The sequence below is a fragment of the Aythya marila genome, assembly GCF_965140915.1.
Source record: "Aythya marila genome assembly, chromosome: 4".
Taxonomy (NCBI): Eukaryota; Metazoa; Chordata; class Aves; order Anseriformes; family Anatidae; genus Aythya; species Aythya marila.
Window position 1 is genome coordinate 63,348,244 of NC_139045.1, and position 14,646 is coordinate 63,362,889.

Genomic DNA, 14,646 nt, shown 5'->3' on the forward strand with positions numbered 1-14,646 from the left:
CTGCACATGACATCTGAATTTACTATATATGGTGTCTTTGATGTACGTTGCATACTATATCTCTGTTCTCATTTTTATCCCTAAAACCAATTTTGTGTTCTTGCAGCTTATGTTCACAGTTAGCAGATGCTAACTGAGACAGGGAGATGTTATAGCAGCCTCCCAGTACCTGAAGAGGGCTTGCAAGAAAGCTGGAGAGGAACTCTATCAGTAAGTGTAGTGATAGGACAAGGGGGAATGGTTTTAAACAAAGATTGTAGACTTAGATTAGATATTAGGAAGAAATTCTTTAATATGAGGACAATGAGGCACTGGAATAGGTTGCTCAGAGAAGCTGTGGATACCCCATTCCTGGAGGTGCTCAAGGCCAGGTTGGATGGGGCTTTGAGCAACCTGATTTAGTGGGAGGTGTTCCTGCCTATGTCAGGGGGGTTGGAACCAGGTGATCTTTAAGGTCCCTTCCAACCCAAACTCTTCTATGATCTATGACAGATCTGTTGTCAGTTGGGTCTGCTGGAAATGAGGAAGGAACTATGGAGGCAGGCATCAGTCAGGGTGGTAGAGAGGGGCAGAAGGGAAGTCAGGAGGTCCCATATATCAGGGCACAGCAACCACAACTTGCAGCTGGAAGGGGAGCCAGGAGCACAGAGAGCAGAAGTCATCTGGTGGCAGTGGCCAGGTTCAGCCAACAGCCCTGAGCCACAGATGCCCCTGAGTGATGAGGCAGGTCTGAGGTTAAGATGGGAACTGATGTCAGCAACAAGCCCCTGACCCCAGCACTGAGGGTCAAGCACAGCCCAGTGGCCTACAGATGAGTCCATGGTGAGGAGGCAGGCCTGAATTTCATCTGCAAAGTCAGGCCTGCTGGTGAGGGTAAAGGTCTGGGTCAGCTCATGCTGGACTAAGGACAACATCTGAGAATATCACCATGCCATCCAGAATGAAGGTGGAGGGAGAGTCCCCGCTGTGGCTTCACCACAAATCATCTCAAAGCAGCTCCTCATGGCCAGGTGCCTGCACCTATCAACTATGTTGGCCCTGAGCCCAGGGTCATGACATCAAGAATGGCTGGAAATGGTAATAACTAAGAGACTTTGACCTCAATAGCTTTTGAAATGCAAAGCAGGCACTTCTCCCCTCAGTCTTTCTAGTATTTCATAACCTATGGAAATATAAGGGAGTTTCACATTCTTACGTTCATGTAATTGAAACCTACTAAGTATGACAAAAGATTTTTTTGTAATATTATTTAAAGTTACATCAAAAGACATTTAAATGTCCCTGGAAATCATAGTCAAAGGTGTGTGTGGGTCCACCTCACTAGTTCTTCCACTCTCGCATTGCTCACAATGGGATGAAAACACATATGTTTATAACATACTGAAGTATATCATATTTACATATGAAGCTTTGCTTACACAGAAGAAGGTAATGACTCTTTGAAGCCAATTCCTATAACACATTATCTTACCCTACTTTTAGAAGGCAATATTTTGGTAATTTCACATGAGAATAAATGTTGAGCTGCTGCTTGCCAGGCTTCATGAATCTGCAGAGACACTAATATGTTACACAAATATCCCTGTGTTATTTTTAGTCTTTAGATTAGGAAAAACTAGATATCAGACCTAAACTACAGCTAGACAAGCTAAAAGGGTCTGGCAACTTGAAGTGAAGCTGGGATTTGTGACTTTAAAATAACTGGGTGGGTTGGACAGGGTGAAGTCTGGCAAAGCTTACTTTCGTAGCCTGATTTCCAGGACTGACTTTCACACAAAGGCAACATGAGTAGATATTTCTACTCTGAGCTTGCTCTGCCTCCTTTTTAGGCACATTCAACAGTGCAAGGAATGCTTGGACTCTGGGCTTCAACAACTGCCTGTGGCTCCCAGAGGGCTGAAGTTCAAGCACTGCAACTCAAGTTTTGAGAAAGCTGGAGACTGGCGGAGGATGCAATGCATGCAAAGATTTTGTTTTATTTACCCCCCCACAGAAGTCAAGAGTGATGTCTAAGGCTGAGAGGAGTAATTATACCAACAACGATGATCCCTTTTGTACATCAGAACATGGAGCTTCATCTGCAAGGGCCTTGTATTTGAGCATGATATGGTATCAGTTTGAGTGATCTTTCAAAACAGATCAGTGGTTCTCTGAAGGCTTTGAGAGGAGTAAGAAACAGTTCCTAAATGTAACCAGAATTGTTACACTCCTTGTTGAAAAAACTGTTTCTCTAGAAGTCATCTGCCTGTCCTTGGTGCCTATAATGAGACCATAATCAAAGATTTATAGAGACTTCATCTGTCAGGGCATACCAATCTGTTGGAAGCAGGTGCTACTACTACACAGGGACAGGAGGGAGGCTCACGCTTGTAGCGCAGTGAGCAGAAGTTTCCTTGCTTACAACATCAATAAAGACAATATAATCTGCTCAAGTATTTCAGTCTTGGAAATCCTGAAATTATTTTCTAAACATCAGAAAATAAATTCTTTAATCCTGAGCTTATCCAAATTTCCACCCTAGAAAGGCATTATTTTGGGGCATAATCCTGCTTTCTAACAAAAGTTACTTTGAGGGTATTTCTTTTCCACCTGGAAAGAATGTACACCCAGGAGTAGCTCTGATCTTAACTCAGGGCATGACCTTACAATATAAAAGCTTCTGCTTGTCAATATTTAATTCAACATTTACTAAATGGCAGATGGATGCCAGGCTGACCTCACTGGAAATAACCTGGCAAAGATTAAACTAGCTTTAATTTACATGGAAGGTAATACTGGAAGTAACCCTAATGTAACAATAACATTAAACTCATGCTTCATGGGATTTTTCCTAACTGATGACATACCAAACTTGCATGTGTAAATGAGAGAAAATGGTTAAAACAACACTAATGACCAACACAGTGAAAGGTGATTATTAACCACTTTTTCCTACAAAGAACTGGAAAATATTCTGCTATAGCTGATCCAAGGCAGTGTTATCTAATAACTAGTAAAAACCTCTTTTAAAATATATAATATTCCTATTCTGTTTTTCCCCTTGATCTGTTAGATCTTTTATAATGAATGCAGGAACATACTGTGTATGTTATAAATGACTGAAAAGGAAAGCTCTTGCTTGTACTGAAGCCTATATACTGGGGACGTTGACACTTTTAAGCTGAAAAAGCTATTAAATAAAAAAGATCAGTGTACTGGCTATTTTTGCAGACTTGTGGTTTTAGCAGCACAGGAAGATGTTATGTTTCTATGAAGGACATGCAGCCATGAAAGATATGAAATCACAGTTTTGGGGTTTTGACTCAGTGAGAAGTGAGTAATTCTCTTTTGCTAGTGAAGTATGTACATGCCTAATTGTCCTATAGAACTGGGTTTAAAACTAACCTATATTCTACTGCTTTGCCAGAGTAGGAAGTTTTTGCAGAACTGAAATCTGAGCATAAATTTGGTTTACCAATTTGAGACTGAATTTGTGCATGGGGCTTGCTTGCATAGAAACCAACCACATTGTTCACAAGTGTAAACAAGCATTCACATATAGCTGCAAACACTGGCTATCAAGTTTATTTATGGTTGTTACAACTCTGGTTATCATATTTATTCTGGCATTTCTGTTTCTAACTTCATAACAATGAAAAAATTCTTCTTGAACATGAAATTAAAATTTCACTGACTTTTCTCTGAATAGTCACTTGGTGACCTTTCAACTTAGGCTTGCTTGTAAATATCGTCTCTCTTTTTTCTCTTCAATTTATAACTTCAATTAAAAAAAAATCTTTGATTCTTTTTTGTGTGTTATCTAACACAGTAATTCTTGATTTGTTTGTCCTATTTCTTGATCATGACTATGTAAATTGCCCTTGAGATGGTTTCTTTGTATTCTTGCTCAAACTGATACAAACTTCATAAACCAATCTAAAACTAGGGAAAGCTTAGATCAAAGAAGTAGTTTTGTTTAGTCTGAAAGGATTAGTTCTAGCACAGAGCAGGCTGCTCTTAATTATAAGATATCGGGTGCCAAGTTTAAGGATATTTTTAGATAAACACGCTAGAGAATGTTATACAGAACTTCTTTCCTGTCCCTCAAAAGCGATACTTTCATAATAGTCTCCTTGTAACTGAAGAAGGATGCCCATGTTAAGCTGAAGCAAATTTGATGGTAATATCTTTTGAGGACTCAATCCCTTTTTTACCTTCATTGACATTTATGCAACAGTGTCAAAAATGATCCATAGGAGCTGCCAGGTCATAACCTGAAAGACAAACCAAGCACCACATGATCAATAATGTCAACTTGAACAAAGTTACTTCAAATCTCATCTAGAATTTGGAATTTCAGCCAACTGATATCTGTACAGCTGCCTCTCTACCTAGTGCATCTTGGATAGCTAAGAACTTGCAAGAATATAGATAATACAATTACATTAGCTATCAGTGTCCTTGAAGAAATGCTGATGAGCCTAACTTAACATGCAATGGCTTTTCAGAGTAAGCAATATGCAGGGAGAAGGCAACATGGAGCACACTTTCTCATACCTAAGATTGTTCTTATCTCCACTTAGCTTTATGATATGCGGAACTGACAACACAAGTAGTCAGAACTGTTACAGCCTTGTCCTGACCCGTGTTTTGTTTAGTATTTAAACCAACACTGATATGAAGTTCCTTTCTATGGCACAAAGTCATAACAAGAGACAGGCTAAATCTTTTTATAAGCTACCGTGCTTTTTGTTACTGTACAGTATGTCTTGTCTCAATGTTTCAAAGCCTTGTAAAGGGGTGACTCCTGACCATTAAGTACTATGCATTCTTACACACAAGTACTGCCCCAACACATCACTATTAAATGTCATTTATGCACATGGAATGCTGTGGGTGTTCCTGAATCAGGTCATTTGTAAACAAGTAAGAGTACATGAATGCAGGTTCTAGCCTTAGGCATTTACATTTCAAATGCCTATTGGTTCAAATGTAGGAAGTAAAGCTTTTTCACACCATGTGGCAATGGAAACAAAGACCTCTTGTATAGTATTGCAGCCATACAAGGCAGTTCATTTTCTATTGGATAAAAAAAAGATTTATTGCATGAATTCCAGCCAGTGTCTTACTTTTTTAAATTATTATTATTATTATTGTTAATTATTTATTAGTTCTGAAAAGCTATAAAAAAGTTAAAGCTGGCACTATGCTTAGTTCAGTAATTCAGCTGTTCCTATTTCAGAGAAGAGAACTGCTCTAGCAATCCAAAAGTTGCTTCTGAACTGACTGAATTTCAGAAAGCATTGAGAGTGAAGAATACTTTGGAGAAGTGGTAAGTAATGCCTGGAGTTGATAGTTTGGAGCAAATTCTCAAATTTAGACACATTAGGGTTTGACTCAGGGAAGGAGGGATAGTTTAAACCTGATAAAAAACAATTTTTTGAAATTTGTCAACAAATATTTTCCTGTGTTTGTCAAATACTCAGTAGAGGAAATAAGATTGTAAATTCTGTGAAATACTGAAATCCAGATAGAGAAATACATCACCTTGTAAACACTCTAGTACTAGCACTGCAGGTATTGTTAAAAAAAAAAAAAAAAAAAAAAAGAAAGACAAATTATAAATTTTGTAACACTGTACCAATTCATTACTTAAGAGAACAGGTATTTCTGGAAGCTGAGGTGTCTACAGTATCTGTGCTGGAGGAGAGCTCTAACTAAATAGTTTGGTACCATAGGAATGCTCTGTGATGTATTGAAGTCATACCGTACCTGACTCCAGCAATGGCACATTAATATTGGAACTATTTGATATTTTACACAAATAATATGAGAAGCATTGACTTGCATGGTCTCATTTGCACAGGAATAGATCTATTTTAACAACACTATTTGCAGGGTAAATAATACCTTCTGTTATTAATGAAATTCCTTAACACCTTTTTTAATCAGATAGTTGTCACTTACAAAAATCTAATACATAAATTATTCCTGATTTGGGTAACACAAAAACTAAGCTTTATATTTGATCTTTACATTGGATGTTGTAATTAATCAATCTTTTCAATAATCAGTTGTGGGTTTATTTTGTATGAGTATGTATGCACAATTTATAGTATCAGAGGAACACACTTCATTGAAGTACATGCTCTAGACTAGTGACGGAAGCACCCAACTGGAAGAACAGGGAATTCCTCAGCTTAAGTCCTTTCCCTTGCAAGGATGACTCCTTTTTTCTGCAAGGTGCAAGTGTTCAGCTGTAGAAAATTTTGGCTGTAAGTTGCATGGAAAAAGGTAGCTGCAGTAATTCTAAAGCACACAAGCTAGAGGAAGGAGTGATATTCAAACTTTGCTCCTCAATTTTCTTTTACTAGCATTTTAGGGTTGAATTAAAATAGTCTTCTGAATCACCCACCTATTTCCAATAAAATCGATAGGGAACCAAAGTACTCAAGTTGGACAGGTGAGCAACTATGAAGAAAATTAACTCTATCCCAGCTGAAACTAGGACAACAATTTTGCCTTCCCAAATAAGAGATGAGGAAAGGAGGAAAAAGGACACTCTCTAAAAATGGATGTTTGCAAACTGATATCTAATAATTAGACATCATTCTACCATGATACAATGGGACTTACTGAACATATTTGGGTTATTTTTACACCAACATGCTTTCCAAAGCTTTGCAATCCACACTCTATTTCAGTGTTGTCTCTCTGAGTGCTTCTTTTTCCCATTTGTAAAAGAAATTAAACTATCTGTGCTACACCTGAAAGAGACTTACTCTGAGTGCAAATCTGTCCCCTTTGGTCCCTGAGAGGCTGTTATGGTTTATAATTACAGTAAATTTTTTCTTCTCTAAGCTGCTTTTCTGATTTCCATATTTTCTCTGTGAATGTTACTACAGTGTTGACACGGACATAATCTTTTAATAGAGGTAATATATTTTGTGCTTGTGAGACAGATGTGGAAGTGGCGTATGCCCATCAAGAGGAATCTGTGTCACCAGAACCTTGTAAATTGCAGATGTTTGAATTGCTTGAAGCTTTGAAGCTTTCTTGTGTTGTGCCTGGTGTTCTTGAACAGGGTGCTTGGTGTCTTGCTGTTAGTCCAGAGCCATCTGAACAAGATGGTAAACAGGCCCCAACTGGCCACCAGCCCAAACATACTCAAAAACTCTGAAAACTGAACAACAGCTGCTCTATTCATGGTCCTTTACCCTTCTTAGTTGGGGGGCAGGTGGGGATGTCTTAATATTTTTGGATTAAACTCAGCTTTTCTGAGGTCTTCATCTCCTTAGCAATTCTGTCATGTAACATATCAAACACAGACCCTTCAATCAGAGTTTATCTGTGCTACTCCCTTTGCATATTTGCTCTTTTTGAACAGGACAGCTTTCTGATAGCTTTTGTTTTTCCTGACTTGCAGTTAGTCAACAAATGTCAAATGTTCAATTCAAACTCAAAATGAAACCTAGATTAGAGGGAGTTTATTCACACCTCTGAGTTCAGTTTGCCATGCCAGCCATAATTGCTCCTTTTTTGTGAACTGTTAAGCCATCTTTGCCAAGGCTAACAAATTATAGGAGTTGGTTGGATTAAATATCCTGCTAATGAACTCAACCTATACTTTGCTAAATAAACTGCTGGACACTTAGGTAAGCAAACTGTAGTTCTGTAATGCTGAAACAGAAGATGTTTCAAGGCCTGACATAAATGAACTTTTCCTGATTTTTCAGTCACCTCCTGACTAACTGTACAAGTTGGGGAGCAGACAGATCTAATTTTCCATGACAGAGAATTAAAAATGAGTGAATATTTCTGGATCCAAATCTTAAGTAACTTCTCTGTCACAAGCAATATGAATAGAATGACAGAATACACCTTTCCCCCCTCTGTTAAAACATTTCACTGAATGGCCACTGACAGCAGCAGGTCAAACCCCAGACTTTCATTTTCTCAAGCAAAATGTTGCTTAATTTCTTGCTTAATGTTCAATAGATTTTGTAAGACACTAAAGTCAGATCTTGTTTCTACTTGCTTGGATCCCATGTCTCTTCCCTGCACGCAAGTCAATGAGAATCCAGAAGCAATACTGGCAAACCCATGAAGGATTTCCATGATTTATACTCTCCTTCCAGTCTAGATTTCTTACTTTCTGTGCCACATTGAATGTCTGTCACAGATAGGGTAACATTCCTTTTTATACAGTCAATTGGATCTGTTTAAAAAGTAGTGAAACTAGAGTTACCTAAAATACAGGAAGGATTGTTTGATCTGAACTCTTCCACAGATGGTGCACCATTGGTACTGTTGGCTTTCCAGACAAGCCAGAAGTATTATTAAAGTGTTTCAGAGACTGCCCAAAGAACAAGAAGATTCAGCCATATAAAAAAAATGTGGTGATGAAAAGGAGACATAAGTTATCTGTCCTTGCTAGTGGCGTAGCTGTGAGGTTGAGTGATTTCTCTTTAGACACTTGTGAAACTGATAGTTTGTGTCTGAGTTTGTGCTGTTTCTGTTTCAGTGCTATGCCCCATATACTCTTCATCCTGTAAGCTCTTAAATTCCAGTTTGATGATGCTCTGTTGGTGCTGTCAGAAGTGCATCACCTATATTTCATTAATTTAATTATCTGCCTTAAGTATGAAAAAATGCATGGTGTATGGGTGCTGTAGTAAGGAATTCTGACAGATTATTTTTGGTATGCTTGTTAAATGTGGCATGGGACAGGTGAAATGTCTGATAGTGAGACTAAGTGTATCTCTTATAAAGTGAAAAGCATTTGCCTTGAAATCGCTTTTTTTTTTTTTTTTTTTTTTTTTTTAAGAGTAATTTACCAGGGATTGATGAAGACCTTTTGCAGTGAAAGGAAAAATGTTGTGTTCAAGTTTTCAGTGCTGTCTGCTCTAGGAGATGGAGAGGGAAGATGGTAATTTTTGTGGGTTTAATGATTATAAGATCCCATCACTTTTCTAGGTCCTCTTCCTTTAGGGCTCAGCCTGATTTCTTGTAACCATCTGAAATAATGGCCTCAGTACTGTCAATGGTATTTCTTCTATCAGACATGATTTCTTCTTAGAAAATATCTTGTACGTGTGAAGGCTTGAGCACAATTCTGCTCCAACCTGCTGTTTCACTAAATTGACTGTTAGTCCCTGTGTATCATAGCTCACTTTAGACAGGAATCTAAAAGACGCCTTGCATTCAAGACTAGATCTATCATTACCATTTATATTATCATTTTACCTTAAGCAAAGCAAGCAAATATCTTGAAATGTGCTGTCCTCAAGATGTTGACACAGAAGAACCCAGTAATCCATATTCCAGATGAACTGAACAGCTTGAAAAACTGCCCAAGATCATACAATGAAGCACAGTATAAATAACAGTTAATCCACCCTCCCTGAAACTCCAGAAACCAGTTTAGTTTCTTAAGAAGTGATAATTAAAAAGTCTTTTAACACTATTAAAGTACGCATCTTGACAATCAGGCAGGAATTTTCTTGCAAGAGCAGTAAATAAGTGAACCCTTTCTTTGCAAATGTGTTCATGCAATGGCCCAGCTAATGTAAGGGGGCAACATAATCATTAAAATCACATAAATTAAACCAAATGTCCTGGCTGCAACCCAGACACAGTAATGTAGTTCCAGCTGACTATCTAAATTCTAAATTGCAGTTCCAGTGGGTCTGTTGCTCACATGCTAACAGAGAGAGGACATTCTCTCTGAAAATGAGAAGAGAAGAGCCTTCTTCTCTGAGAAGAGCCTGATACCATTTTTTTTTCCTTTTATGCTTTAGTTGTGGAAGGAACTGCTGCAAAGTTCATGTAGCCCTCTGAGTAGATGGCTTATGCATAGTTAACATGTATTTTTAGTTGCTTTTTATTGCATTCAATTTGGTGCAGCTGTGCCTTCATGAACAAAGGTTAGATTTTTGAATTGAGTAGCTAGACTTACAGGCTTTTAAAGTCCTTCATGGGTCAGATTTCTGATTATATTAAAAATAAACAAATAAATAAATAATAGTCTCAGCTGAATGCTGCCACAACTTTCCCTCTTTTCCTCCTCAGCTATTAACTAAAAAGGTGACAGGATGGAGAACAAGCAACAAAGCAACGGTGAGATGAAAGAAAAAGTGCTGAAGAAAAAATTGGTAAGTGAATTCCTCAAATCTTCTGCCAATGTGTTTGTCATTTGGGGAGTGCAGACAGAAAATAAACATGTGAAACCTATGTGAATACTTGCAGGCACAGGCTCAGTTTCATATACACAGGAACGTTGCTCTTTCCCTTCTCCCTTTGGTACTGGAACGGCTAATAGTCTCACTGTGCATCTGCACCGCAGGCCTCCAATTTTTTCCCATGCTTCTCCTTATATGAATGTCTAGTTTTGAATGAGCCAATAAACTGTTTAGGCGAACCATTCCAGAATTAAGTGACTTTTGAATAGGTTGAAAACTTTCTTTTCTGGGAGGGACTTGGTCATTGAGGGCAATGGTAACACTCTAGAAGTGTTTGTGTGCCTTCGCACAAAAAGTCTGGAAGGATGTATTCTGCAGAAAAAGAGCTTTGTTTTTTTCTCTGACACAAGAACCCTTGCATCTGTGTGTTCTTCCCCCTTTTCCCTCTCCGCTCTAACTTGTAAGAGGTGAGCAAACTGACACTTGTCTCCATGGGAATATGGAAATTTGAAGGAAAGCTGCCAGGACTAAAATTTAAGGGGTGCAGAGAGTAGCATCTTTAGTTTCTGTAACTCTTATTAATGGTGATTGTAAAATGTCAAAAAACATAAGCATGTTAAAGTGAGAAACTATGTCTGTATTAAGCACATGCAGCCATATTATTTGTATTTGAGTGTCAACTGCTGTGAACTACTTGCATTGTATTATTTTAAATGAAATTAAATAAAACACAGGTGTCCGATTCTTCTCAAATGCACTCCACATATTTTAGAGGCTTGATTCTCCTAACCTGTCTCTTTAAGTGCTTGTGACCATTCAAGGAGATTATAAATGATGTCTGGATCATCTATCTATGCTGATGTTTCTCAATCTGAACAGTAATTTTACATGTTAACGAGTAGCATCTGGATTTCTATTCAAAGGTTGCTTAGCTTGATGTGTGCCAAGGACACTTCAAAGTTTCTGCATCATGAACTGCTTTCAAACCTGCAGTGCTTTATGGCATTACTTATGTGTCTTTGAGGACTCTAAGGTAGTGGTGAGGTATGTAGCATGTCAGAAGTGGAAGCAGCAGAGATTTACACCAATATGAACTGCAGACGTCTGGGAATAGTTCCCAGATGCACTTAGTACTCATCTGAGACACATCCATTGCCAACTGGAAGGTGCAGTTTAACTCTTAGCAGTTCAAAATCCTCAGGCTTTACAAATAGGCACCTTCAAAACTAATAGCTGGAAGCTTTTATCTTCCTCGGGCAACACGTCTAATCACCACCTGCTGCACAGCAGCAGTGCCGTGTGTCAGATCTGAACCTCCTAAAGCTGTGTGAACGTCCCTGTGCCGTGTGGTTTTACATCTTAATTAGTTACAAGGCTTGCGGTAGCTTCACTTTCCAGCTTCGGTGACGAAGGGAAGCTCTTCCCCTCCTTTCTCCAGCGCCGTGTATACAGCAGGGCAGCCCAGATGGCACCGGGCAGACCCCACGCCGGGTTTAATTTGCTTAAGTTATGGACGTTCCTGCTTATAAACGGGCTCGGGCAGCTCCAGCCCCTCAGCCGCGCACTGCGGGCAGAGCAGCTCTGACCCCCGGCGGTCCCCGGAGCTCCAGGCTCGGCCCCCCGGGTTCTCCCCCCTAGGGTCCCTCCTCCGGCTCTGCGCGGCTGCGGCCGCGCCCCCGCTGCGCGCTGCCCGGCGGAGATGCGCGGCCGTTGCGCGCCTACGGCATGGACCCAGCGGCGGCGCCCGAGGAGGACACGCTGGTGGCCCCGGCAGCGGGGAAGGGTCCCCGCCGGGCAGGGAAGGGCGTAAGTAGCGCGGAGAGGCGCGGAGGGCTCGCGGGTGTCCCGCAGCTTTGCAGGTGGAGCGAAGGAGAAAGCGGAGCCGGTGCGCGGCCGCTGGGGATCCGGCGTCACTCCGCGTTGCTTCCCCCAGAAGGGAGGAAGGGCTCAGGTTGCAGAGCCCGAGGCTTTTTCCCCGCTCGGAAAGTTGCTGCTGGTGTAGAGGAGAGGCCGGCGGGGTTAGGCTGAGCTAAAAATATAATGCGGCTGCCCCGGCCGGGACGCGGAGGACGGGAGGAGGGCAGCGGCTGGGGCCGCAGGGGACACACCACGGGCAGGGGACACACCACGGGTGGGCGAGCGGCAGGTGCCGGGGGCTGTTTTCCCACCAGCAAGGCGAGTTCACGGGCTAACCCCCCCCCTCCCCCTCCCCGAATCAGCAAGTCCTAAGGGCAAGGAGAAAGGCGAGGAGGGAAGCCCGGGGGTTCCCCCTCCTGCCCGGCGGCGCAGGAAGGTATCGCAAGCCGTGGAGCGCGGTGCGGTGCCAGCACGCACCTGCCAGCAGCCACCCGGCTGGGCACGGCTGCTCTCAGCCTCCAGGACCGCTCCGGTGCTCGGCGCTTCCCTAAAACTGCCTCTCGGGAAGCCTACGCGAAAGGTGCGCAGAAGTCCTGGTTTCTAAATTCAGCAGACAGTCGGAGCAGTACCTGTTGCAGAATCCTAAAACTTTCTTCTGGACGTTTGTAGTTTCCAGTTTACAACCATGATTAATCTATAGCCAACTAACCAGAATACAATAGCCCGAATTGTGCTTTGAAAACTGAAATGCAAACCAATGTGCGTTTAAAACAAAGGCAACCTAAGGTGCACAGAATGCAAATATTACCCTGCATGCTGGACAAAAGAGGTGTGTTGGTAAAAGCATTTTGGAACCTCTCAGAACACTGTGCCCTGGTAAGAGCAACAAAAGGACTTTCACAAACAAGCAGCTAACAAGAGGCTGGATGTCTTTGCTGGGATCTGACAGACAGCTTTCCGCACTGCACGTTTATTGCTCTGGTGACAGCAGCAACAGATGAGTGCACTCACGGTGTTAAAGGACTACCTCTGAGGAGGTGTGGTCGCAGTCTTGTTTCACAGTCATTGTAAAACAGGTTGCTGAGTTTGTTGCTTTTTTTTTTTTTTTTTTTTTTTTTTTTAATGTTTCCACAGGGTTAATATTTTTCTGAGCAACCATTTATTTTTTTTCTCCTCCCCTTCTTGCTTCATTACGCTTTCATCTCTTATCTGGTGTTGCTGAAACTTGAGCAAATATTTAAAATAGCGTGTGAGAAGACAGGTCATGGAGAAGTTGAAGTGCACGTTCCAAGAACGGTAAAACTTCACAGGAAATCTGAGGCTTTGTGTGCTTTCTGCAGTAGACTACATACTTGAAAAATTCTTGGTACAGAAGTAGGCTCTAAACGCTGCTATTCACAACACTTGAAAATAAAGTGGATGTGAGGTTTTCTAATTTGGCAGCACTTTTGTGATTTGTACTCTATTATTTTCCACTTAACCCTATGTACATATAATTTGCCTGTGCTGAAAGTTTCAAACATTCACTGGACTTTTTAATAAACACTAGGATATAAGGTCCAAATCATCTTGTCTGCAGGGCTTTTCCCAGGGTTTTAATGCTACTGAAGCAGATGCCCTTAGCAATATTACATCAAGATTACCATACAGCACACATGAATGTGCACTTATCATTTGTGACCCCTTTGGGAGCAATCTGGTAGCTCTTCAGGAATATTCTATTCAGTGCCATTAGTTCAGGGTAGTAGTGATTCCTATAAGCACAGGAATGGTTGTTCATAGTAGAGAAATAACAGGCACCTAAGATGAGGTGTTATGAACACCTAAATAAAGCTTTATGCCAATGTTTCTACTTTTTTCTTATCAAAGTGATAGTACAAAGCTTTGTGTGTGTGTGGCAGGTTCATTTTAAGCAGCTGGCTAATAATAAGAAATTGTATTTGGCTTATTTAACAATCTCAACAGGATATATTCCTTACACAAGGCTTTCTTCCCCCCATATACTTTCTCCTGACCTGACTGAAAATAGGGCAGTCAATGAACTGTGTAATCTCTTAAAAACTTACCACATCATGTGGAAGAAGTTAAAACATCTAAGCTGTCCCACAGGGCACATTTTAAGCCCTTGGGAAGTGCAGCTGTGTAGCATGACAGACCCCATGCACGCCAAGCTGCCAAGCTGGACACTCAGTCTCTGCTCCTGATGTGTGGATATCTCATCATTTCTCCATGAACCAAAGTGAGAATGCAGTGACATGGTGACATTGCAAGCTCTGGCACGTGCCAGCTGCCAAGCTGCATTCACTTTCCTTACCATGTTTGTCCTGGGGCTGGTAGAGCTCATTCCTGTGTATCATCACCACTGTTATGCTATGTGCTACCTACACAAAAGTAGCTCGTGCTTCAGATCTTCATTTTCCAAAGCAAACACGAGTCTTTGTCCAGTTGACAAAAATTTATAGATTCATTAAGCTGTTGTGTCCACTTGAAGGAATGTAGGGGAAGCTGTGTTTATTAGGCCTGCTTAATCAGGTGTTTCTCCTTTTGAAAAGATTCAGACTTCAGCAAGCAATCAGACTGGACATAAAACAATAGTCAATGATACCTGAAAATATGGATTCTTAGTGGA

General features: G+C 40.9%; 1 protein-coding gene across 3 annotated transcripts in view; it reads left to right on the forward strand.

Annotated features, from left to right (window-relative positions):
• Positions 1–14,646, forward strand: part of SLC2A9 (solute carrier family 2 member 9) — a 127,918-nt gene that overhangs the window by 12,576 nt on the left and 100,696 nt on the right. For 2 of the 3 annotated variants that reach the window (XR_014317385.1, XM_082759072.1), the window contains exon 1: positions 11,755–11,966. Coding sequence is in view for 2 of the 3 variants with exons in the window: in XM_082759072.1 (XP_082615198.1) it covers positions 11,886–11,966 (81 nt within the window). In the remaining variant the exon portion in view is untranslated. Of the gene's footprint in view, positions 1–5,221; positions 5,312–10,050; positions 10,134–11,754; positions 11,967–14,646 lie in introns of those variants that run through there. The other variant, XM_082759073.1, reaches the window with a different exon arrangement.